Below are 27,155 nucleotides of genomic sequence, written 5' to 3' on the forward strand. Positions count from 1 at the left end.
TGTTCCAGGTCAACCATAAAAATGTTGGTATATTGTGGGGCCATGTGGGTGCCCATAGTGGTGCCACAGATCTGGAGGTATATATTGTCATCAAATCTGAAATAGTTGTGTGTGAGGATAAAGAGGGAGATTACTAATGGAGTTCCCTCAAGGATCAGTCTTGAGACTAATCTTATTTAACATTTTAATTAGGAGCTTAGCACAAAAAGTGGAAGTGTGCTAATAAAACTTGCAGATGACAAAGCTGGGAGGTATTGCCAATAAGGAGGAAGACTAGAATATGATAAAAGAAGATGTGGAAAAACCTTGAAAACAGGAGCAATAGAAATGGGATGAAATTTAATAGTGCTTAGGGACTAACAAGAAACATTTTTGCTTTAAGCTGGGTACCTATCAGTTGAAAGTGGCAGCGGAGACTATGAGCTGCCAAGGTGATGTGGCTGTGAAAAAGGCTAATGCAAACCTAGTATGCATCAGACAAGGTATTTCCAATAGAGTTAGAGAAGTGTCATTATCATTATACAATGCACTGGTGAGACCTCATCTAGAATACTGCATGCAATTCTGATCTCCCATGTTTAAGAAAGATGAACTCAAACGGAAACAGGTGCACAGAAGGGCTACTAGGATGGTCAGAGGAATGAAGAACCTACCTTGTGAGAGGAGACTTAAGGAGCTTGGCTTGTTTAGCCTAACAGAACGAAGGTTGAGGAGAAATATTATTGCTTTCTAGAAATACATCACAGGGATAAACACCAGGAAAAGAGAAATTATTTAAGTTAAGAGCCAGTGCTGGCACAAGAACAAATGAATATAAACTGGCCAGCAACAAGTTTAGGATTAAAACTAGATGAAAGTTTCTAACCATCAGCGGAGTAAAGTGCTGAAACAGGTGTGGTTAGATGTTCAGCTGTATGTGTGTGTTCTCTTTGTGTTCTCCCTGCTGCCCCAGCTCTGCGCAGACGGCCGGCACAGCAGACCTTGAGCAAACCGCCCTATGACCACAAGATCCGCCAAGGTACGAAGGCACCAGGCCAGGTTTATGTTGACAAAGCACAGTACTAGTATCCCACAGATTCTACTGGATCACTAATATATGTATGTCCGTAACAATGGACCAGCTCAGTGAACAGTGGGACTTTCCGTTCCTCCCTAGGCTAGACAAAGACACTCCCTCTGAGATACATCTTTATACCCCGATACAAACAAGTTACGTACTGCCCCTCTGACAGAGTTAGTTACTGCCCGCTGATGTGGCTAGTTATCACCCATCACCTTGTACATGTTGGTTCGATCAAAACATCTCTATTATGTACTGTCATCCTGACCTTATCTTTGAGGAGGGGTCAGTATGTTCCTGTTATCCTTGGGGAATGTTTTTGTACCATCCTTGATCTTGGGATGTTCTGGTACCACTTGATATCGCGATGTGTTTGTGTGAGCACTCTGTGCCTAACACTTCCTAGTAATGTGTATTTCAGCCCTGTTCTTGCCAGATTCTGTGAGCAGGTCCTGCCTCTTGCTCACAGCTTGTCTTTGCTTTATATCAGTAAAGTTTTGACTACTACTTTAGGCCAGGCCTCATGCCCCATACCAGGCCTCTGATGCAAGGGCTTATGGTGTCTCAGGCTCTCTTCCTACTACATGCCTCCGTTTTTTGTCTTTTTATGGGGAGGATGTTTATCCATCGTCCCAGAAAAACAATGCAAAGGACTGACGATGGCCCAGTGGGCTAAACACTGCACCTGCAAAGAAATTTTCCATAAGTCAGATTGGTACATACCCTGAGGGATTTTTGCCTTCCACTGCAGAGTGGGGCTTGGAACGCTTGCTGGTTTAAACTAGAGCAGAGGTTCCCAACTTCTCTTATTGCATACTGCTTCCAGATTTACCAGCTGCCCGCATACCCCTGCCCTTCTCATCACTGATACTTTGTGTGTTCCTTCTTAGCACTACCTGTCTTGTCTTTAGCCATCTCTTCATACTTCACTGTTAGATACAGATATATAGGGAAATGTATGCAGCTGGGGAAAAAACAATCCTAAATTCGGAGCTCAGTTACAGAGTTAGAGACTGGCCAGTTGCGGGGCAACTGAACCCATGCTGTACATGGACTTCACCTCCAATCACGCTATGTCAACATCTCTGTATCTGTGTTCTCACTGGTACATTCTGAGATAAATTAAACTATTGTATTTTATACAACAAATTCCCACAGAGTTTTAAAGCTTCATCTGAGTAGCCTATTATGAAAATGCAATTAATAAATAAAATCCACCATTACACAATTTCTCCTACTTACCCCCAGAGATGACTCACATGCCCCAAGGGGAACCTATGAACTACAGTAAATGATGCATTCTCTGTGACAAAGTCATTAAATAAAGATTTGAGTACTTCACTAAACCTCAGACAGAGGTTTTCAGTTTATTACATGAGCGGGTGGGTGAGATTTTCGCGGCTTGCAATCTGCAAGAAGTCAGATTAGATGATCATGATGGTTCCGTCTGCCCCCAAAGCATATGAGTCATCATCAAGGCACTCCAGGGACCCAGAGTATGTTCCCATCATGCTTACGCCTTGATCCCAGCCTGCATACCAGAGTGTGAGGACAGCATGTCTGTCTTGGTTTTTATGGCCTTTTAAGATTGCTCTGTTGCCCCCACACTCTAAGGCACAATGAACAATACTTGTGCCTCAAAGGAACTCTCTCAGTGGGGCCAATTTTGATCAGGCAATTTACACACTTGGTCCTGGGCTGAATTTCTGAAATCCTGAAAGACAGGTGTGACAAAGTGGGATTTTTTCCCCTTGTTATGCTGCATAGGAGTCTGTCATGTACTAATACTGTGTGTACCTCAGTTTCCCTGTGTACTGAACCAATGCCTATGTGGTCGGAATTGGGTGTGTGACTTTTGCTGAGGCTTTTGGGGCCAGGTGAGGCTGCCCAGCTGCCAGCATGTAAGCTGTGGCTGATGCCCTTTGTAACTTGAGAACCAGGAAGGAGATGTGACCAGGTGACATTTTGCCTGGGTAGCAGGACAAAGCCTGGGGGAGGAGCTATGGGAGAGTAGGAGGCCAGGCAGCAGGGTCCAAGGCAGTCTCCTGTTTGGGACTTGAAGCGGGGAGTCCAGGGCATCCGGCCCAGGGTCTTCCCCCCCAGATGGGCGTGGCTGAAAGTTGCTAATTTCTGTACTAACAAGTTCTGTTCTACACTGTGTACCTGTCGACTAATAAACCTGTTTTACTGGCTGTCTCAGAGTCACATTGACTGTGGAACTGGGGTGCAGAGTCCTTTGGCTTCCCCAGGAGCCCTGCTCAGGTGGACTAACTGTGGGAAGCACATGGTGAATGGGGATGCTGAAGTCAGACACAGGAAGGCCAAAGCCACATAGGCCTCTTGCCCTGGCAAAACTCAGTTAGGGCTCTGGTAGAGCATGCCTCCTCTGACTGGCTGCATTTGGAGCAGTTCCAGAACATTGGCCTCGTGACTCTGTGACAACAGGTTTCTAGTAAGGACTCAAAATCTACAGAATATCCTAGAGCATTTCCAGAATCTGTTTATCCGTGATAGTTGTCCTCCATTGGGTGACAAGTGCCTGGTGTCTCTCCCAGCAAGGATGTTTCCCTAGAATCTGTCAGGTCTCCAGTCACATGGAATGGATTATTGGCCTGGGGTTTGAGAGAAGTATTTCTGCCCCTTCCACATCTGGAATACCAGCTCCTTTCTCCTCTGAAATGAGTAGATTCCCAGTGGAATTAATCAGAGTTCCTAGTTTTGTAGGGTTATGTGTAATCCCCTCCAGCTGGGCTCTGGATCTGAGAGGTGTTAAGAGTTGATGTAAATGGCTTCACACAGGAAGCCATTTGGAGTGCATAAATTTCATTGGTCCTACAAACCCCAAGAACTATGCTATTCTTGCCTTATCTATTGGCATTTTATTAAACATATGTACAGATATAGAACACCTGGAACAGCAGGGACTTTTTAATCTTTATCTGCCTCAGCTCTGCCCAATCCTTCTCCATATGGTTTGCATCTGAAAAATCTGGAGGCCATGATCAGCTGTTTCTCCTGGACATCAGCTTTTCCAGTAACTGAATGAAGATGCCTACTAAATACTAAAGTTGGCTGACACAGAACAGAGGCATCGACTCTGAAGGAAGAAATAACATCATTTTCTTGCCTTTTGGTGCTGACATCTTGATAGCTCACTCATCTGGGCTAGAATGGCTCCAGAGAAGCAAGTCATTGCCCATGAGGCTCAAAGCCAAGGCTGCAACTTTTAATTTTTAGAAGCTCAACTTGGTTTTTGTCATTGGCTTTTTGGGAAGACCCTGCTGGAAACACTCTTTTAGAATCAAGGATCTTACAGCATCTATTTTGGAAAGAGCAATTGAGACCGGGGAGCCAGCTGTGGTCAGTCAATTAGGGTGAACTGCAAAGAATGGGGCAGACAATCCCCATAAAGCTGGTGGATATTCCAACACTTAGATTCACCAAACCAGTATAAAACAGCTTCTTTATTACCTTACTGGTTACTCAGAAGTCCAAACAACAGTTCTCTTAAAGTGATCCAGCCTCAGGCCTCCATCCTGATACCCACATCAAATATGATGAAAATTTCTGTAAATCTTATTTCATCATATAAAAGAAAAGGTTCTATCAATCCCAAAGGACTGGACACATTATCTCCCAGGTTAATGCATGTTTCAGATCTTGCCCAAATACATGATACAGACAATTCTTATTAATTAAACTAACATTTATTAAAAAACAAGAGAGAGGGAGTATGGTTATAAGATCGGTATACATACAGACATGAGTTCAATTCATTGAGGTGCAGATTCATAGCATAGATTCAGAGCTTCGTAGTTACAAAGAGTTCTTTCAGAAATAGTTCATAGTCCAATATCCAAATATCACATTCAGGGCATACCAGCACAACTGGGACCTCAACCTTGCTACTCAAACTTCCCCTAAAGAAGCTTAAGCAGATCTGAGATGACAGAATCAGGACCCAATGATCTTTTATACAATTTCATGTCTTTTAACAAGTTGAAATTCGTCAGGGAACAAAAGGTAATTAGGATGACTTTGAAGGAGGTCCATCACCAGGACTTAGCTACACGAATTAACATAAGGCCACTTGCTTGTTCCTCCACAGTACATTTCAAAGAGAGATGAATACTGAGATATCCCATGTTTACAATTCATTTGACTTCTGAATGATCAGAATACAGCACAGACAGGGACTGTTGATTACATTTTGTCCACCCTACTCATACATATGTAAATATTGTGATACAGGAGGGCCAGGAAGCAGTGAGAGAGAGTGGTAGAGGGGAAGTATACAAGCCCTAGGCTACTTAAGGTGTGGCTCCCTGAAGACTAGGGAGGGTTGCTACAGGTTAATTGGAGCACCTGTAGTCAATTAAGGCCCTGTTAGCAACCTAATAAAAGCCCCTGCTTCAGGGAGTCAGGGGAGAGGGAGGAAGGAGAGAGGACTGGAGCTTGGAGGTGTGCTGTGAGACTTGGAAGATCGAAAAACCAGAGTAAGGGATTCCCTACCCTGCTGGGGCAGGGTGACTCTCTCCCCCAATGTCTAAGGACTGAAGGACCCTCCCCAAGGGGGAAGAAGGTAAAGACCCGCTGGGGTTGAAAGAGGCTGGGACTCAGAGTGAGGAGCAAACCCAGACCCCTCCCCTGCTTCCTCCCTTTTACCACCTTCCCAGGCCACTAGTGGGGCCCTCGGTGCTCTAAGAGCAGGGGCAAGGGGTGGCATCTTAGCCCTCCACCAAGAAAAGTGAAGGACTCATCATACTACATCGGCCATCTTGTCACAATATGCAAAAACCCAAACATCTCCCCACATCTTCTGTGGATTATTTATTTTGCAAGATGTTTAACCCTTTCTACTCATGCAGCACAGCAAAAACGTCAGTTTTGTCCTTCAAGGCACAGAACTCTTGTGTTTGGCCGTTTAGACACGAGGGTTTGTTAGATTATTCCTGTTTTGTTTGAGGAGGTCTCTGAAATCAAGACACAAAGGTGGCGTCCTTGTGCCTTTTTGGGAATTACTACTGAACTTTTTTTCTTCACATGTATTTTTGATCATGTCTGGACTACCTTCCCCTGCCCGCCCACCCCCATGGTGGAGAAAGGATACCCACGTAGGGACATAGGGACATCCTTTTCTGACCAGAAAGCAGAATCATCTTGGACATCACCATCCTGCCTGTCATCCAGGCTCATAACCTGGTCATCAGCTTCGACTCGCCCATCTCCCCAGGTCCTCAAAACAAGGCTATGATTAAATCTTGGCAAATCTTTCTGCATAATATTTCAAAGACCTGGCCTTTCCTATGCAGCCACATAGCTAAAATTCTCATCCAAGCTCTCATTTTTCTTCTCAATGACTACAACATCTTTCTCTATGGCTTTGAAAAATGCAAACTTACCTCACTCTTGGCCCTTCAAAATGCTACCGTAAAGATCATTTTCCTAGCTTGCCACTTTGACCACATCGCTCCCTCTCTGCATGCTTCTACTAGCTCCCACGTCTCCATTACATCAAACAGAAGCTGCTTGCATTCACTTTCGGAGCCCTTCATGGTCAAACTCCACCTTATCTATAATCTCTCAATTTGCTATGGCCTACGCTTGTCTCCGATCAACCTGTGATGCTAGCCTCCATTGTTCATTTGTAAATATTTTGAAACAAACCTTTCTTCTCTCTCCCATGCTGCCACCTCACTATGGTAGGTGCTCCCCATAAACATCTGCTAAAGCTCCCTCACTATCCACCTTCAAATCACTCCTCAAAACTCTTTAAAAACAACGTGACAGTCAGACCACAGCCTATCATGCTGACCCACCTTGTCTCACTGGTTACTTGTACTCTCCATCTGTCTGCATCCATCTGTCTCTTGTCTTATATTTGGAGTGTAAAGCCCTTGGGGCAGGGACTGCCTTCTGTACTGTTTGCACAGTGCCTATCACATTCAGGTCCTAGGCACTATGGTAATACTAACAATAAGCAAACTGCAGCAGCAACATCATCTAGGGATGGAATAGTCTTAGCTAGATCTCTTATTTCATTTCTGATAACTACCCCTCCTCCATGCATGACATTGCTGGAAGGCAGGGGGGCTGGGGGGGGGGAACATTTCATCATCAACAGGATTTCTTAGGTGTTATGATATGGGTTTCTTTTCGTCTTTTGTTTCTTGGTTACAAGAAGTGTCTGGAGAGTGCTCATCACCGGTTCTCTAGTCTTCTGCTCCAACAGTGTGGACCCATGAGTGTTTGACTGGAGTGCTGAATCCCTTCTCTTGTCTAGTGAAGGGGGACATATCTAGCCTCTCACACAGGAGTCACTCCACAACAGTACTTCAAGATGACTGTTTATAGGTGAAGCACTCAATAGATTTTCTGATTCACACATTTTATGGCCAGAACAGACCCTTATGTTTATCTAATCTGACCTGTATAATGAATTACTCAAAGTTCTGTATTAATTTGCCTAGTAAGGAATCTATTTGTCAAAAAACATTTCCTCAATGTTTTTTGTTGTCTGTACTGCTGCGGACATACTTGCTGACAGATATTTTGAAATAAATTACCAAAGTAATTGAAACTGGCATGATTATTGTGTCTTATTTTGACAAATAGAATATGCACAATTTTGCAGAATTTAAAAATAATGCGTGCAGAAATTTAACTTTTTGGCACCGAATTCCCAGGGTGAGAGGCCCCCAGGGCTGGTGGATGGCTGGATTACCCCTAAAGCCAGCGTATCTCTGACATCTCCCTCCGTGGCCTGTGTTGTGTTCCCCGTTACTCTGAATGGGGAACACCTGATGGGAGGGCTGGCTCCTGTCTCCACCCAGTGGACAGCTCAGTTAGTGAGCCCAGGTCAGTTGTAAAACAGCTGTTTGTACGGATGCAGCATCTCTCTGATCTCTGCCTGCCAGGCAGCGGTTAGCTGGTCAGAAAGTGGAAAATGATACCAGCAAGGGGCTGCTCCGGTCTCAGGGAAGAGACCCACCAGGGGATCTTCCTCCTTCTTCCACTGGCCACATACAGCCAGTACAGCCTCTCCCTCTCACAGTACGGCTTCATCATGTTGACCTGGTCCCCTCGGTGTCTGTAAGCCCGGTTGGGCAGTTCCATCACATCGTTCTCCTCATTCAGCTGCTTGATGACCTTGAAAGGCCCATCCCAGGCAGCTTATTCTTTCTCACCAGGATGAGAACCCTCACCTGGTCCCTGGTGCCACAGACTAAGCAGTTGTACCAGACCTTCAGCTTCCACTGGGCCCTGGCTAGGTTCTTCCTGGCAGGACCTATGAGCTCAGCAAGCTTTTCCTGGAAACTCAGTCATACTCCACGGATTCTCCATCGGGGGAGGCCTTCCCCTCCCATTCGTTCTTCACCAAGTCCAGGGCCACTTTCTGAAAAGGCTCCTCTATGACATGCAGGTGTCCCAAGGCTGATTTACCCTTGCTCCAGACCATTTGCACCTCTGGACAAGGCATCTCTGGTTGGCAGCTGTCCCGTCCTGGCTGTGGTTCCCCACACTCAGCTAGGGTCTCTGATCCCCCTGGGCCCAGCTTTGCCCCTGCTGTCCAAGTGAGGGCAGGCAGCGAGCCTGCTGCTTTGCTCACAGCATCAGAGCCAGCATGAGCCACCTCTGCCCTGTGCAGGGGAACAGGGAGAATCTCACTGTCCCACTCAGCTCCAGGGCTCTGGTTACAGACAGGCAGGTATCCTAAGCAGCACTCTCCCACCCACCCCCGCCAACCAGATAATTCACTGACCGCTTCTGTCTCCGCCGATTGGTTCCCTGGATTCAAATTCAAATCCTTGGCTGTTACAGGAACAGGGCCTGGACCCTGTCCCAAACAGACACAGTCATTCCTCAACAGGTCACAGCTGATATATTGGAGAACCCCAACTACCAGCCAGCCCAACTGCTCCTGTCTCTGCACAGGGATCTGGGCCACAGACAGGGCGAGGGGCTTCATCCCTGCGACCTTCAACCAGATCAAACTGCCCCTTAGCATCTGATGAGGCTGCACCATCCGGGGTCTGACAACAGTTCTCTCTGTCCCAGGATCTTGCCACTCCAGGAATGTCTCCCCATTGACACCACCTTCCGCTTCCACTGGGGATCTGAGCCCAGGATAGTACATGCAGACATATACGCTGGGGCCAGGAATGAGAGCCAGTCTGCCACTCCACCTTTCTGGCTAAACAACTCTATGGCCTTGGGATCCAGGAAGGTGGCTACACACCAGAGCCTTTCCGCATGGCCAGCCTCATTCCAATTGCCAGCCTTCCCAAAGGCAGCAAGACAGGTATCTATATCTCCCCCTCCTTCACCTGGGGCAGCAATTTAGGGTCCCTGTGGAATTGGCACCCTGGAGTCCATCCCCACTCACCCCTGGACGGGTCCCTCTGCCTCTCAGCTCTGCCAGCGCCAGTTCCTGCTGCCTTTTTCTCTCCTGCTGTTCTGCTGCATCCCTTCCCTGGCTCTCAGGGTCCTCTGACTCCTTCAAACTCAGCTCCAATTCCAACCACCTCAGATCCACCAACGGGGAGGAGACCCCCGACTGGTCGGAGACATGGGTCTCTGGGACACCTGGCTGCTCCCAGCCTCTCTCATAGTTCCAGCTGGGTCAGGAACCGGCTCCTTAGAGCAATCCTGCTCTTCCAACTGAGCAATCAGCTGTGTTTTAGAGCTTTCCAATGTGCAGCTGTCTCTCTCTGCACAGCTTCACAATGTCCTTCTTAAGGGATGGTTATAAGCCATCTCCATGCTGTTCCCAAGTGGTCACGGACTCACAGGCCTGTGCTCTCTCAGCTTCCCATGATCCCTGGGAAGAACCCCTTCAACGGGACAGCCCTTCTTGGTGGTCCACCTCTCTCAGGGTTAAGCTATAGGCTCCTCCTGGAACCGCACCTCTCGGAGGCTCCAGCACGCCCGTTTAATCCCCTTTCATTTTACTGCTCCCCAGTCACTTACTGCAGGATGCTCTGTCTCTGGGGTGCAGTTTATCCCACTACTGCCACTCGTTCTCACAGAGTCACCAGAGCAATGCTCTGTAAGCCAGTCGAGACTCTGGGGGAGCATTCCTCCTCTCAGAGCATACTATCTCCAAGGCAAGAGGCTTACACAGTTTCTACCTTCCTGGGTCTGACCTCAGAGCATTCAACATCCCCTTCCACACCGTGCGCTTCCTGCAGTGAGTCTGCCCAGGTGGGGCTCCTGGGGAAGCCAGAGAACCCTGCACCACAACTCCAGAGTCAGACGTGACTCTCAGCCAGACAGTAAAACAGAAGGTTTAATAGTCGACAGGAACACAGCATAGGAGAGAACTTGTTAGCACAGAAATCACTGACTTTCAGCCAAGTCCGTCTTGTGGAGGAAGGGAGCCCACAGCCAGGGCTCTGGTCCTCCCCCTGAGCCACAAGCCAGCTGAGACTGACTTGCTTCCAGCTGTCTAGCCCCTGCCCTGCCCATTGCTCCTCCTCCAACCTTTGTCTCACTTCCCGGGCCAAGAGTCACCTGGTCGCATCCCCCTCCTGGGTCTCAGGTTATGAAGGGGGAGGGGTAGCATTGGTGTAGGCAGCTGGAACAGCCCCCACAAAAGTTACACCCCCCTATTCCCACCACCTATACACTGGTGCAATACACAGGGAAACTGAGGCACACACAGCATTCATGCAAAACAGTAAGACTCACAGGCTCACATACAACATAGGGAAAATCCCCACTTTGTCAAACTCAGCACTCACCATTTTTTCCCCATGGGTGCTCCAGACCCGGAGCATCCATGGAGTCAGCGCCTGTGTTTCAGGAGCTCTGCCACTGACTTCCTGTGTGACCTTGGATAAATCATATAATCTAATTTATAAAAAAAGGATAATACTTCCTATCTCCTACCCTTTGTTAGTCTGTTCTTTCTAGTTTGTAAGCTCTTCTGGACAGGGCCTCTAGGTGCTACTGTAATACAAATGAACAAAGATCTCTTTCAAAGTACAATTCACGGGACTTTCAAATTTCAGAATGAGCAGACAGGATAAGCATATCCCATGTCATTCCCACATCCCCAGTTACCATCTCATTAAGTAGAACGCTATGCTGAAACATCTTACTAGGAAATATTTTCTTGTATAGGTAATGTTTGCACACAGCAGATGTTGACTTGTTACTATGATTTGCATTTAGTTTAAAACCCATTAGCCTTAGGTCTTGGCTATTTCCTTATGAATGATGGAATAATAATTATCTGAAACGTTTCCACATTTTGCCCCACTATGAAGTTACAGAGCAAAATCCTCTTAATAGGCCCACCTGGCACAAGCAACAAGCAATGATCCCAAACCTCAGACACACTGAAACACTTCAGTGTGTTGTGCTTGGTTGGCAAAGAGCACACAGGCACTAAAGAAACTCCAGCTGGGGCACAACAGCCTCCCTGTTAAACACAGGTTTAAGGAAGCACTTCGTTCTGGCATTCCGATCGCTGCACTGGCTACTCACTGAATTGCCTTAACACTGCTCCCACTGACGGAGATTCAAGGACTTGGCTACAGTAACACAGGAACTCTGGTAAAACTGGACAGTGAACCCAGATCTCCCAATCACAGTCCACAGCCATAAGCACAAGACTGTCCTTCTTCCATCCCAGCACCCCAGCAAGCTACTAGTAGAAATCTCCCAGTGTAGTTTAAAAAGCTACCTGTAATTTCTTGTATACACATCCCTCCCTCCCCACTACACAGAAAATGGTTAGATTAACAGAGTTCCAACTGCATTAAAATCTGACCCTACACTAACTTGAAATCATGTTAGTATTACTGGGTGTTTACAAGCAGTAAATTAAACAGATGATAAAAATGTTCAAGAACTAAAACAAACCTTTCTCATCATATGTGCAGCTGCCTGCCAGCCTCGGGTCCCGATGTGTTTGTTAAATGAGATGTTGAGGTGCGTTGCTGACTCATAATACTCAATCATGTCAAATAATGCTGAGGCACCCTGGAAAACAAGAGAGGAAAAGACAAACTGTCAAGCTGACAAGATTGTGGAGGCATTCAGCAGTGGCTCTGGGAAACAGTCATAGATATCAGCTTCTCATTTCCAGTAAGTCACCTGCACAGAACAATCCATGAAGCTAGCAGCTTGCTAATACATAGAGGGAGACCTGGAGAGAGAAAAAACAGTTACTAACCTTCTGTAACTACTGTTCTTTGAAATGTGTTGCTCATGTCCATTCCACTTGCACTTGTAGGGTGTAATGACTAAGTTCAAGGAGTTACTGTCATAGGAATCTAGGACTGAGTTCTCAGCTCCAGTCAAAGAAGGCAGAGCAGTGGCAAAAATGTCCCTGCAAGCAGCATTAGATGTGGCAGACTGCTGCATGAACCATAGCCTTGGCTGTGGTCATGAGGAGGAGCTCATGGCTGCAGGCCTCAGGCCTCCCATATGAAGTGCAGCGGACTATTCAGGACCTTCCTTTTGAGGGCATGTCTCTCTTTTTCAGAGCAAATGGACTCTAAACTACACACAGAGTGAAGGATTCGAGAGTCACTCTAAAGTTCCTCAAACTACACATGCGGGCCCCACTGAGAAAGCACTTTAAGCCCCAGCCATTGCCCAGCTTCAATCAGCCTCCACTGAGGCAGGATTACAGTAGGAGGCAGGGCCTAAGCAGGCCTTTTGATAGCACACCCGAGGATGGCATACCAGGACAGTGTCTGGATCCACTTTCACCAGTTTTTATCAACTGGCTATCCCACTAATATTAGGCATAGTCCCACATCACCACAGACTGCTGGGTGCTACGCACGATAAACTGGTATACACTCTGTAGGTCAGTTCTTCCCCTCCTTCCTACCTTCTCTCTCCATCCCTCTTCAGAGACTCTTCTCACAAGCAACGTTTACTCCAGGAAGTGCAAATGCTCCTGCAAGCGGGAGCAGTAGAGGAGGTTCCTCTGGAGCAAAGGCGCAGGGGTTTTTAGTCCTGGTATATCCTAATCCCAAAGGTCAATGGCAGTCTCAGACCCACCCTGGACTTGTGAAACCTCAACATATTCATGAAGAAGCTGAAGTTCCACATGTTCTCCTTGGTCGTCATTATCACATCTCTGGATTCAGGGGACTGGTATGCCGCTTTCGATTTGAAGGACGCCCTACATCCATATTTCAATCTTCCAAGGCCACAGAAAATGCCTCCATTTCGTGGTGAACCAAGTGCACTACCAGTTCACTGTACTTCCATTTGGCCTGTCAGCAGCCCCTCAGGTTTTCATAAAGTGTGCGGCAGCCTTCTTGAGGAAGCAAAGGGTTCAGGTTTACCCTTACCTTGTTGACTGGCTGGTCAAAGGTTGGTCCATGGCCCAGGTGGAGGATAATGTAAGGTTGATACTGTCAACCTTCAAAGAGTTAGGCGTGTTGACAAACATGCAGAAAATTGACACTTGTCAGTTGCAAGAATAGAATTTATAGGGGCGGTCCTCAACTTGGTCCAGGCCAGAGCATTTCTTCCAGAGATCCAAGTCCAGGCCCTAGCCATGATCACAGAAAGCCTCAGACACCACCCAACCACCACGGCAAGAACCTGCCTAAAACTCCTGGGGCATATGGCCTCATACACTTACATGATGCACCATGCGAGATTATGACTCAGACCTCTCCAGGCTTAGCTAGCATCAGTGTACCGGCTGGGACAGGATCGTTTGGACATGGTTGCCATACTTCCCCATTCACTAATCACCACCCTCCTTTGATGGTTGGACCCAAGGGCAGTATGTGCAGGTGTCCCCTTCTCGAGACCACATCTGGCAATATTTCTAGTCATCAACTCATCTGGGCTGAGTTAGAGGGCTCATCTGGGGGTACTCAGGACCCAGGGCCTCTGTCTCAAGGAGAGTTCTCACTACACATCAACGTGAGGGAACTCAGAGCGGTGCACCTTGCCTGTCAAACATTCCAGCCCCACCTGGAAGGCAAATACGTATTGATACTTACAGATAACATGACAACGACGTTCTATATGAACACACAGGATGGAGTGTGCTTCTCTCACCTATGCCAGGAAGCCCTTTGCCTGTGGGAATTCTGCATAACCCACTCAAACCCTCCTATTTTCTGGGGGCACAGAATGAGTTAGCAGATTGCCTAAGTAGATCTTTCTCCAATCACAAGTGGTCCATTCAATCAGAAATCATGAAGGACATTTTCCAGAGATGGGGAGCAGTTCTGCTCCTGCCTGAATCACAGCCCAGGTTTGCTCACAGATACGTTTCTTCTCCCTTGAAAGAAGCATCTCTTTTATGCATTTCTTCCCATTCCGCTCACACACAAGGTCCTGCTACAGATCAGGAAGAAAGGCACAAACCTGATCCTGACAGCCACGGCCTGACCACGTCAACACTGGTTCACCACCCTTCTGGACCTCTTGGTGGAATCAATGATCTGATCTCCCAGGATCACGTACATCTATGAAATCTGGATCTCAAGTCCCTTCATCTCATGGCCTGGAAACTCCATGGCTGAACCCCTTGGAGCTAGCATGCTCCAGGGCGGTTTGAGAAGTCCTTGTAGGGAGCAGGAAACATCCACTACAGCTACGTATCTGGCACAGTGTAAAAGGTTCTCAATCTGGTCAACGCAGAAAGATGTTTCATCCACGCGGTCGTCAGTGCCATTAATTCTGGACTACTTACTACACCTGAAGCAGCAAATGCTATCCGTGTCATCAATTAGAGTCCACCTGGCTGCAATTTTGGCGTTTCACCCATGGGTAAAACAGCCGGTCCGTCTTTGCAAACCTGATCTGTAGTCATTTCCTCAAATGCCTAGATAGACTATATCCCCAAAAATGACAACCAATCCCACTCTGGGATCTCAACCTTATATTATTGGAGGCTAATGGGTTCCCCATTCCAGCCCTTGGCAACACGTTCTCTCCTCTACTTGTCCTGAAAGGTGACACTTCTGGTGGCTATTACTTCGGACAGAAGGGTCTCAGAGATTAGGGCTCCGACTTCAGAACCTCCTTACACTGTATTCTTCAAGGATATGTCCAGCTGCACTCTCACCCAACTTTCCTCCTGAAGGTGGTTTCGCAATTCCATAGTAACCAGGATATACTCCTTCTGGTTTTCTATCCGAAAGCATATGCCAATAGCCAGGAGCAAAGGCTTCACTCACTAGATGTCAGATGTGCATTTGCCGTCTATGTAGAAAGGACTAAGCCATTTAGGAAGACTACTCAGCTTTCTGTGGCAGTGGAAGACATGATGAAAGGTCTCCCAGTCATAGCCAAGAGGATTTAATTGTGGCTCATGTCTTGTATCTGCATGTGCTACGACCTGTCAAAAGTCCTTGCTCTGGCCCTGATGGCACACTCCATGAGGGAGCAAGCGTCCTCAGCTGCTTTTTGGAACAGATTCCCATCCAGAATATCTGAAGTGCAGCAACCTGGTCTTTGGTCCACACCTTTGGGACTCACTATACCATCACTCAGCAGACCAGAGACAATGCTGGATTTGGCAGACTCATGCTACACTCTGCTTGTCATTGAACTCCAAACCGTCCTCCTACATCTGCTTGGGAGTCGCCGACATTGGAATGGACATGAGCAAGCACTTGAAGAAGAAAAACAGTTACTAATCTTCCTGTTTGAGATGTGTGGCTCATGTCCATTCCAAAATCCACCCTCACACTTGCCAGCTAACTCCGACAGGGGAGAAGGAACTAAGAGGGTAGCAGGACTATGTATATCAGCATTATAAGGGCACAACTGCAGGGGGCACCAGAGCCTACCTGAAGGATATCACTGAGGGAAAAGCTTTCCAGCGGCAGTGCACACAGATGCTTACATTGGAACGGACATGAGCAAGCACTCAAAGAAGAGCCCCACTGTGATGGGATCCCCAAGGTGCAGCTTGGGACTGTGGGGCCACTGTGCCCCTTAACTCTCCAGCCTGGGCTGTTTGACACAATGCTTTGCTAGTGACAAGCAGCAAACCCCTCCAGGCACTGTTATAACTCAGCACAACTGCATGTGGAGCCTCACATCCAGCTGGATTGCATGCATGTTCCCAGAGCCACTCATGAATCACGCAGAGAAAGGCACCAGCCAAATCCCCCCAGCTCCCAACCTTGTACCTCAGGAATACACCGTCTTGCACTGCTCAAGACAAGCAGTGCAAGTTTACGAATTGGTTCCCCATTCCACCAATGGAAAGTGGATATACACCAGCCTCTGTAAACCTGAGCAGATTTACCAAACACTTCAGGCAACTTAACTGGTAAACATAAACAGTAAAAAAAGTTTGACTACAAAAGACAGATTAAGTGACAAGCAAAAAGTCAGAAGGAAGGCAGTGTGTACATGAACCACTGCAATAAATTACTGTTGTGGTTGTAAGTCAGCTTAACATAGGTCAACTTAAATTTCTAGTGTAAACATGCTCTGAGAAGGAAGCTTTCGCTATCAAGTTGGCTCCCTGAGGTATAATGTGTTACGTAGTCCCGTTTGCCTAGTCATAAACCATGCGCCCTTGTACAGGGTGCACTCCATGAAGGACTCAAATCCCTGAATTACATGCTAGTATCTAGCCCTCCAGCTCTACAGCTTCTGAGTGTAGTACCAAGCAGAGAAAGAGCATACAATGTGGATTTTCTTCTTCCCCAGGAACATGCTCAAGCAAGAAATCACTCTGGTTTTGGAAGGGAGATGTGTGATTGAACACACCTCCATCCCACTGGTGGCAAGGCTAAGAAGTATTCCTACACTCAGATAGTGCCAATCAAGCACTCCTGCAGAATATGCACCACGTAGAGAACGGAAGCTTAAAAGAGACTGGCCACAAAAAAAGTGAAGTTCTCCCAGAAGCAGGGAGGTTGCCAGGGACAGCTAGTGAGCTCTGGTAGCAAGGGCAGCTCAGCTTGGGGCAGTTTCTAATTGCGATGTTGTCTAAGTAAAATATAACCATGCAAATCATTACGGCTACCACTGTTATATAGTTGCAACCAATCCTATACAAACTGCATCATATGGCCAGAAAGGGTTAAGCATCCTGCAGGCTAATTGACCCAGAGTCAACCTGCAAAGACATGTTAGCAATGGTAATTAAGGCCATTCCCTGGTAAATAGGCTGGAACTTTGAAATGCAAACCTGTATTGTTAGAAGTGATACTAATTGCATGTGTGTACTCATAAATGTCAGCCATATAAACAGACAGCTCTTGTCTGTCACTATAGCTATTGGTTCAGAGATCAAAAGGGAATATTAACATTTAGATGAATCTTGCCACATGCCATAATGTCATTGTCTATGTGTTTCTTGAAAGTTTGTGATAAACTGCTTAATGGATACATTATTTTACATTAATCCATGTAGTTAATGACCGGTGAGGTTTAGGAAACAAAATATTGTTCACCCAGGATTGTGTAGTCAAGTGGCTGCTATAAAAGACCCCTGGGTCCTGATCCTGTCATCTCGGATCTGCTTGAGGTTTCATGCAGGGCTTCATTCCTAAACCATAAGGACTGAGATCCCAGTTCTGACTGGACCACCCTGAATATAAACACGGACTATAATCTATGAACTATTTCTGAAAGAACTCTTTGCAACTTCAAAGCACAGCATCTCTGCTATGAATCTGAACCTCAAGAACTGAACTCATGTCTGCAATTATACTGATCTTTTAATTAGTTCTCTCTCTCCTTTTTTAATAAATTTTATTTTAGTTAATAAGAATTGGCTGTAAGCATGTATTCGGGTAAGATCTGGAATATTCATTAACCAGGGGGGTAATGCGTCCAATTCTTTGGGATGGGTAGAACTTTTTTATACGAAGAAGATTTTCAGTAATCCTCATCATATTTGACTTGGGTGTCTAGGTGGAGGCCTGAGGCTGGGTTACTTTAAGGGAACTGTGTTGTTGGCTTCTGACTAACCAGTGAGGTATTACAGAAGCTGTTTTGTGCTGGCTTTGTAAATCTAAGTACAGTAACTCCTCACTTAACATCTTCCTGGTTAACATTGTTTCGTTGCTGATCTAGTAGAGAACTTGCTCGTTTAAAGTTGTGCAATGTTCCCTTATAACCTTGTTTGGCAGCCGCCTGCTTTGTCCCCTGCTTACAGGAAGAGAAACCCATTGAAGCTAGCAGGTGGGGGACTTGGAACCAGAGTAGGCCAGCAGCCCCCCATCAGCTCCCCAAGTTCCCTGTGCAGCAGCCACCCAGCAGGCTATCAATTGCTGGGCAGTTCAGGTGTCCCTCCTCCCACTGCCGTGTGCTGCTCCTGGAAGCCTCCTGCTTGCTGCTCAGGGAGTGGGGGTCGGAAAGAGGGACGCTAATATCAGGGTGTCCCCCTCTCCCTACTCCTGTACCCCATCGCCACAGAGCAGGGAGGGACATGACAGGAGAGAGGGCTCAGACAGAGGGAGCTTGCTGGCAGCAGCTACTGTCTCAACTTACTGAACTACTTAAAGAGGCAGTGTACCTAGAGTGGGGTCAGCATAGTTAAAGGGGCAACATGCGTGTCTCTCTCTCTCTCTCTCTCTCACACACACACACACACACCACTTTGCAAAGTGGAGGAAGTGGTGCGCTCCAGTGGGATAGTGTGGGTTCATCGTCACATTCACTTTCCACAGGAAACGTGTGCAGCCACTGCCATGAGTCTATTGTGTGTCTCCTCCCTCCATTCATGCTGCCTTCCTTGTATGGTGTGAGGCTACATTAACAACGTGTTAACCCTTGAGGGCTCAGCCGAGTGCTAGTTCATCATTTAGCAGCATGACATTCCCTGAGAAATCATCTTCTGACTCCAACACCTCAACCAAGCTTCACAATCATCACTGCTGTGTACAGTATTAAACTGTTTGTTTAAAATGTATACTGTGATATATGTATAATGTCTTTTGTCTGGTGAAAAAAATTCCCTGGAAACTAAGCCCCCACTATTTATATTAATTCTTATGGGGAAATTGGATTCGCTTAACATTGTTTCACTTAAAGTAACATTTTTCAGGAACATAACTACAGTGTTAAGAGAGGAGTTACTGTATTGGAATATCCACCAGCTTTGGGGATTGTCTGCCCCATTCTTTGCAGTTCACTCCAACTGAGTAATCTCAGTTGCCTCCCCTGGGACTCCGGACACGTTAACCTTTTCTTTCAACTTCCCCTGTTTGGGGGAGATTGACACAACAAGCTCAATATGAGCAAAGGCTCTGGAAGGCTGCTTCCAGACAGAGACCTGCAGTGGGTCCTGGGAAGCACTGCCAGAAGCTAGAGGCAAGGGGATTGTAAATTGGACTCTGAAAAGACCCTGGGAGTGAGCTGAACTCCTGCCAGAACAGTAAGATTGCCTAAACTGAGGGTCAGCCAACTATTGGTCCCATCTAGTCCATGCCCAGAATTAGGGTAGGATTATTCCCTATGGGATTTCTTCTCTTTATCCAGTCTAGTTTTAAATATCACACGCAACAAGGCTGCTACCAGTTCTGACTGTCAGGAAATAGTTTCATGATATTTAGCCAAAGTTATATATTTTTTAAAACATCCAGTAAATAATCACAGCTGGAAAGGACTGGAGTCTAGTGGGATTTCTAGAAAACTCAATGCAGTAGCAGATGCAGCAATGGCTACTTAATAAGCTAATAAACATTGTTCATGACCCTCCTTTTGTATTCTTGTGACAGCTGCCTGAAACAGACAACCAAATAGAAAGAGAACTCCTGCAGAAAAGCATCTTGATCAAAGTTTACAAGAACCTACAAAGGTAACAAAAATTTGATAATGGGATCTTAAATATAGAAAACAAACACATAACAAGATCCAGTGCCTGGAAGTTAAAGCTAGACAAATTCAGGCTGGAAATCAGGCACAAGTTTTTAACTGTGAGGATGCCAATCCACTGACCAGTTTACCAAGAATTGTGGTGTATTCTCCATCACTGGAAATTTTTAAGTAAAAATTGGATATATGTTGTAAGAGATCTGCTTCAGTTCAAACAAGAATTAATTCAGGGAAGTTCTGTGACTTGTGTTATACAAGTCATCAGTGGTCCCCTCTGGCCTTACTATCTATGAAAATACCACATAATTTTAAGAGAAGTCTGACTCCTTCTCTTGGAGATTACACACACACACACAAAAAAGTGCCCCAAGTATGAAAAGTACTATAATAGTCTTAAATCTGAGAATCTCAAAATACCAGCCCCTCCCTTAATTATGCAAATGTTGCTGAGGATGGGCAACAGTGCTCTTTTCTACAGCTGTTCTGGCTGCAACATAACTGGCAGGAACGAAAACCTGATTTACAAGAAAAGCCATATGTGCACAGCAAGGACATCCACAATTACCTTTTCGCCAAAGGTATCCACAATAGCTTTGAAGCCATGCAATGTTTTTTAATGATTCCCTTAAATGGATGACAGATTTCTTTGGGGGTAATGAATTGCAGGCTACACCTTCACAGTTCTTTACTGCTGAACATCCTACTTTTTACCTCACCTCTTGTCAAACGTGACTAGGAAGTCCTGAGTATTATTATTGCTAAGCATTTCCGAACAGCGCCTAATGTTCAAGGAACTGTACAACATCTAGTGTAGACTCTGCCCTCAAGAGCTTCCAATCTAGCAGAAAGAAAACAAACCAAAACAAGTAGGGCTGTCGATTAATTGCAGTTAACTCATGTGATCAACTCCAAAAAATTAACTGAGACTAAAATAATTAATCGTGATTAATTGCACTGTTAAACAACAGAATATCAATTGAAATGTATTAAATATTTTGGATGTTTTTTCTGTATTTTCAAATATATTTATTTCTATTTACAACAGAATACAAAGTATACAGTACTCACTTTATATTAGTTTTTATTACAAATATTTGCACTGTTAAATTGATAAAGAAATAGTATTTTTAATTCACTCATACAAGTACTGTTGCGCAATCTCTATTGTGAAAGTGTAACTTACAAATGTAGATTTTTTTTTGTTACGTAACTGCACTCAAAACCAAAACAACGTAAAACTTTAGAGTCTGAAAGTCCACTCAGTCCTACTTCTTGTTCAGCCAATCGCTAAGAAAACAAGTTTGTTTGTATTTACAGGAGATACTGCTGCCAGCTTCTTATTTATAATGTCACCTTAAAGTGAGAACAGGCATTCGCATGGCACTTTTGTGGCAGGCATTGCAAGGTATTTACTTGCCAGACATGCTAAACATTCGTATGCCTCATGCTTCAGCCACCATTCCAGAGGACATGCTTCCAAGCTGATGATGATCGTTTTAAAAAAAAATAAAAAAATACTCCATTAATTAAATTTGTGACTGAACTCCTTGGGGGAGAAATGTATGTCTCCTGTTCTGTTTTACCCGCATTCTGCCATATATTTCATGTTACAGCAGTCTCGGATGATGACCCAGCACGTTTGATTTACAAACATTAGCACTGCAGATCTGACAAAATGCAAAGAAGGTATCAATGTGAGATTTCAAAAAATAGCTACAGCACTTGACCCAAGGTTTAAGAATCTGAAGTGCCTTCCAAAATCTGAGAAGGACAAGGTGTGGAGCATGCTTTCAGAAGTCTTAAAAGAGCAACACTGTGATGCAAAAACTACAGAACCCAAACCACCAAAAAAGACAATCAACCTTCTGCTGGTGGCATCTGATTCACATGATGAAAATGAACATGCATCAGTCCAATCTGCTTTGGATCGTTATCAAGCAGAACCCATCATCAGCATGGACTCATGTCCTCTGGGATGGTGGTTGATGCATGAAATGACATATGAATCTTTAGTGCATCTGGCACATAACTATCTTGCGACACCGGTTACAACAGTGCAATGCAAATGCCTGTTCTCACTTTCAGGTGCCATTGTAAACAAGAAGCGGGCAGCACTCTCTCCTGCAAATGTAATCAGACTTGATTGGCTGAAGTAGAACCGAGTGGACTTGTAGGCGCTAAAGTTTTACATTGTTTTATTTTTAAACGCAGGGGGGTTTTGTACATAATTCTACATCGTAAGTTCAACTTTCATGATAAAGAGACCGCACTACAGTACTTGTATTAGGTGAATTGAAATATACTATTTCTTTTGTTTTTTACAGTGCAAATATTTTTAATCAAAAATAAACATAAAATGAGCACTGTACACTTTGTATTCTGTGTTGTAACTGAAATCAATATATTCGAAATTGTAGAAGACATCCAAAAATATTTACATAAATAGTATTCTATTATTTTTTAATCGCAAATACCTTTTTTTTTTTTTTTTTTTTTTTAACTGTTTGACAGCCCTAAAAACAAGTCATGGGATCAGAAATCAGGGTCAGATGGGCATGCAGGGATTACCCACCAGTGTGGGAACAGGAGGAAATAAAAGCAGAAATACAGACAGAAGTGAAGGGAACAAGAAGGAAGATGAAGCCAGTGATATGCCTAGAACAGCAGCAGAACAGGACTTCAGTCTATCCAAAACTCCACCACTAGAGGGGGAAAATGGGCAGCAGAGAGCTATGGTCAGAGGGAAGATTGCAGCTATCAGGAAGAAATGACCATGGCATTGACAATAGTTTAGCAAAGGGGGAGGGGAGAATTTGGGAGATTGTACGCGAATGGCAACAGAAAAAAGAAGGATTGAGGTAGAGAAGGAAGATAAGTAGTTCCACCTCTGAAGGTAATGAGCTAGAGATGGTGGAGATTTCATCTGTCTCTCACCTGATGTGAGACAGGACATTGGGGAACCAGCTACACAGAGGAGGAAGAAAAGACAGTTACTCACCTTTGTAACTGTTGTTCTGCGAGATGTGTTGCTCATATCCATTCCAATTAGGGTGTGCACGCGCCACGTGCACGATCGTCAGAAGATTTTTACCCTAGCAACACTCGGTGGGTCAGTTGGGTCGCCCGCTGGAGTGGCGCTGTTATGGCGCCGGATATATACCCCTGCCGACCCAACGGCCCTTCAGTTCCTTCTTGCCGGCTACTCCGACAGAGAGGAAGGAGGGCAAGTTTGGAATGGATATGAGCAACACATCTCGAAGAACAACAGTTACAAAGGTGAGTAACTGTCTTTTCTTCTTCGAGTGCTTGCTCATATTGATTCCAATTAGGTGACTCCCAAGCCTTACCTAGGTGATGGGGTCGGAGTGAGATGTCGCAGAATGCAACATTGCTGAACCAAATGCCGCGTCATCTCTGGACTGTTGTACCAATGCGTAGTGTGACGTGAAGGTGTGCACAGATGACCAAGTAGCTGCCTAACATATCTCCTGGATGGGTACGTGGGCCAGGAAGATGGCAGATGAAGCTTGAGCTCGAGTAGAATGGGCGGTGAGGTGGCTAGTTTGGAACGTGAGCCAAGTCATAATAGGCACAGATGCAAGACGTCACCCAAGATGAAATTCGTTGCGAGGAGACCGGAAGGCCCTTCATCCAGTCTGCCACCACTACGAAGAGTTGGGGAGTCTTTTGAAAGGGCTTTGTTCTTTCGATGTAAAAGGCGAGGGCCCTACGAACGTCCAGGGAATGCAACTGTTGTTCCCAATGTGAGGAATGCAGTTTCGGGAAAAAGACCAGGAGGAAGATGTCCTGGTTGACGTGGAAGGCAGACACCACCTTAGGGAGGAAGGTCCCTTAGGGAAGGAGGGTCCTCTGTGAGGGCCCAAAGCTTGGACACTTGCCTTGCCAATGTAATGGCGACAAGGAAGGCTGTCTTTCAGGAGAGGTACAGCAGCGAGCAGGTGGCTAGCAGCTCGAAGGGGGCACCCATGAGCCTGGATAGAACCAGACTGAGGTCCCACGTCGTGGATGGGTGTCGAACCTGCGGGAACAAGCGCTCCAGGCCCTTGAGGAACCTGGAAACCACAGGGTCCGAAAAGACAGAGTGCCCGTTCTCCCCTGGATGGAAGGCGGAGATGGCTGTCAAGTGAACCTTTATGGACGAGATTGCTAGGTCATGTGGTTTCAGGGATCAGAGATATTCCAGGACAGTAGGAACTGGTGCCTGAGTAGGGACAGTATTATGCTGAGCACACCAACAGGAGAAACACTTCCACTTGGCCAGGTATGTCAACCTAGTGGAAGGCTTCCTACTACCCAGGAGCACCTGCTGGACCAAGGCAGAGCAACGTCACTTGGACTGGCTTAACCACACAGCATCCATGCTGTGAGGTGAAGGGATTGCAGGCCTGAGTGGCGAAGTCTGCCGTGGTCTTTAGTAATGAGATCCAGGCAGAGGGGTAGGGGAATTGGAATCGAACAACGTTGTGTACCAGTGTTGTCTCGGCCATGCTGGAGCGATCAGAATCAGAGAAACTACAAGGAAATCTAGGGAAGTGGAGATCAGCTAAGCCGCGCTCCACAGTTCCAACAACCGTCACAGGCAGTAAGAAGGAACTGTAGGGCCGTTGGGTCAGCAGGGGTATATATCCGGCGCTATAACAGCGCCACTCCAGGGGGCGACCGAGCCAACCCACCGAGTGTTGCTAGGGTAAAAATCTTCCGACGATCGTACATGCAGTGCACGCACACCCTAATTGGAACTGATATGAGTAAGCACTCGAACAAGAAAAGGTCACTACAGAGAGAGCACTCGGGGATAGCAGGGGACCCAGAAGCAGATGGATAACAAACAGGCACCTGGGGCTTACAATTTTCATTCTTTTTTACTTAACAGAGTTAAGGAAATGGGCTAGTGGTGAAATAGTTACTTAAAATAAACACAGGTTTTAGATACCAAGCTGTTACTGTAGCACACTGGGTTCATTGCACCAAAACTGTTTAAAATATCAGTTCCTTTTTCACTTACTCGTTGGGACCTTTGGGGTTACTTTAGACCCAATGGCATTGCTACAACACGCCTACACAACATAAAGAATACACTGTGCAGGTTAGTGTAGCACAGGAAGTTCAGAATATAAAGCCTGAACTCAGGTCTGGCAGGGAAAAAGCATTCCAGTTCACATTACATAAAACATTCGAAAGGTTAATCCTCAGATGGATTTTTAAACACGTTTATTTAAGAGACTTCCAGGTCCATTTGACTTATGGCAATTTGGAATCTGGAGATCGAGGGTTCAAAATGCAAACGAAGACTTAAAATGAAGTGTACTTATGAATGGAGAGGGTAATAGCAATGGCAAGCATAGGTCAGATTTGGAGCACATCCCTTTAACTGCTCACTAACCTGAGTGCATGAAGAGAAAGCTCAGAACAGAACTCAAAACCATACGAGGCAGAGAAAATTAGAGGATTTTTGTTAATCTTGAAACAAAACACAACATGGTAAATTACATAACATTAAATGAAACTTACATCTTCATCCAGGTTCGTTTGCTCCAAATCAACTATTTTGAACTGGACCCTTTTGAAAATCTCTTCCAGTGCCTCACAAGCCTTATAGTCTAGTTTTTCTCCTGGGGGGAAAAACAGAGTGAATTCAGAAGACCCAGCGTTAAGTGTTTTGCTGGTACATAAATATGCACAGTATTAAGAGAAATACATTTCTGTGAATTCTAGGACCCTAGGCATTGGGACAGAAAACAAGGCAATGCAAGGAGAGATGGATCTTGTTTTTCCTTCAGTTGGGGTAAGCTACTTCCTGCTCTTGCAGACAAGATTTATTATTTGCAAAGTTAAATATTTAAAACCCCCACACAAAAAAAATCATCTTGGGCTGGTTTCCAAGCAGATGGACTAGATAACCCATTAGGAGCTTTTCCATTGCTAATCTTTATGATACTATGAATTCAGAATCAGCATCTGCTTCTTCCACAAGATCCAGGCCTAACTCAGCAAGCCATGTAAAACTAAGACTGCCCAAGATGCTAGGGGATTCAACCTAGACCTCCAATGCCCAGGATTTTAATAAATATTTTCAACGTTTGAATTCCTCACCTGAACAATATGCTGAGATAAATTGAGACAATGAACCAGCCCCTAAAATACATACATGATTAACGTGCCTCCAGTCTTGGCCTTGTCATTTGACTGTTTTGTAATCATATTGTCCAAATGTTCCTAACATATTTTCTACTTTCAGAGATTTCACTTGTAGTATTCTGAATTATTTAGAAATATCTGTACCATGCATTAGAGATTCCTGCTACAACCTGAATGGCTGAAAGCTAACAGCTTACGTCATCTCAAATGCCTTCAGTCAGCTTAGACAAATGTTATTAAAAAAGCAGGAATAATTTTCTGACACAAGAGCTTGATTTTTAACTCCAATACTGACTGGAAAGAGGACGTGGCAGCAAAGAAGGCTGTGTATGCTGGACAGGCCAATTGGCAATTTTGAGCTCCTAACCACTTACAAAATTAACTATTGCCGTTTCCTCAGTATTAGCATTATTTGTACTGCATTAGCACAGCAAATGCCCCATTCGGGATCAGGACACCATTGAGGTAGGAGCTGTACAAACGGAATACAACAGTTTCTGCTCAAAGAATTTCCTTTAAAAAGCTACGTCATTAGGGTTATGAGAGAGAGGCTTACCTTTTAGATCCAAGCAATCTATCCTGGGAGACAGATCTTTAAATTCCTGTAAGAGAAATAGTAGCACATTAATATACTCAGGAGAAGACAAATCCCTCCTCTAGGATAACACAGAAGTGGAAGGTATGGCAACACTCCCCCACACATACGAGGGGAGGACATTACTCCCTGCACCCTTCTGTGACTTCACTAACATCCGGTACATACCCACGGTGTTTCTTAGGGCTTGTCTACATGAGGGGATTTAATCTGCAGCTTTTTTCTGCGCGTCAGGTAACATACATTATGCTAGCTGTAGGAACAGCATGCACGAAGGACAGTGTGCCCTCAGTCAAGGCACATCGTGCGTACACACAGCAGCAGTTTGCTGCAAACTGAGAGCATGGCATTCTCGAAGCATAACTGATGCTCCTTTGCTTTGTTGCTGAGCTGTATGCATTCTGGGATTTTCTTGCTGTGCACTGTGGGATACATAGCAGGATGGCTGGTTCAAGTTTTTTAAAAGTCTCATGATTCATCCGTATCCATCCCATCCTTCTTTTATGGGCAAACTAACGCCATTTCCAAATTGCTGTAAGCGAGCGTGGACCCAACAGAGTTCTGTAT

At 45.5% G+C, this 27,155-nt stretch overlaps 1 protein-coding gene across 1 annotated transcript in view; it reads right to left on the minus strand.

Annotated features, from left to right (window-relative positions):
* Positions 1 to 27,155, minus strand: part of PPP1R37 (protein phosphatase 1 regulatory subunit 37) — a 151,458-nt gene that overhangs the window by 61,118 nt on the left and 63,185 nt on the right. Inside the window, exons 3-5 of the mRNA XM_032798027.2 lie at positions 26,550 to 26,595; positions 25,367 to 25,467; positions 11,930 to 12,049 (exon numbers count right to left, since the gene is read on the minus strand). Coding sequence (XP_032653918.1) covers positions 11,930 to 12,049; positions 25,367 to 25,467; positions 26,550 to 26,595 — 267 coding nt within the window. The remainder of the gene's footprint in view (positions 1 to 11,929; positions 12,050 to 25,366; positions 25,468 to 26,549; positions 26,596 to 27,155) is intronic.

Source organism: Chelonoidis abingdonii, chromosome 11 (assembly GCF_003597395.2).
Source record: "Chelonoidis abingdonii isolate Lonesome George chromosome 11, CheloAbing_2.0, whole genome shotgun sequence".
NCBI lineage: Eukaryota > Metazoa > Chordata > Testudines > Testudinidae > Chelonoidis > Chelonoidis abingdonii.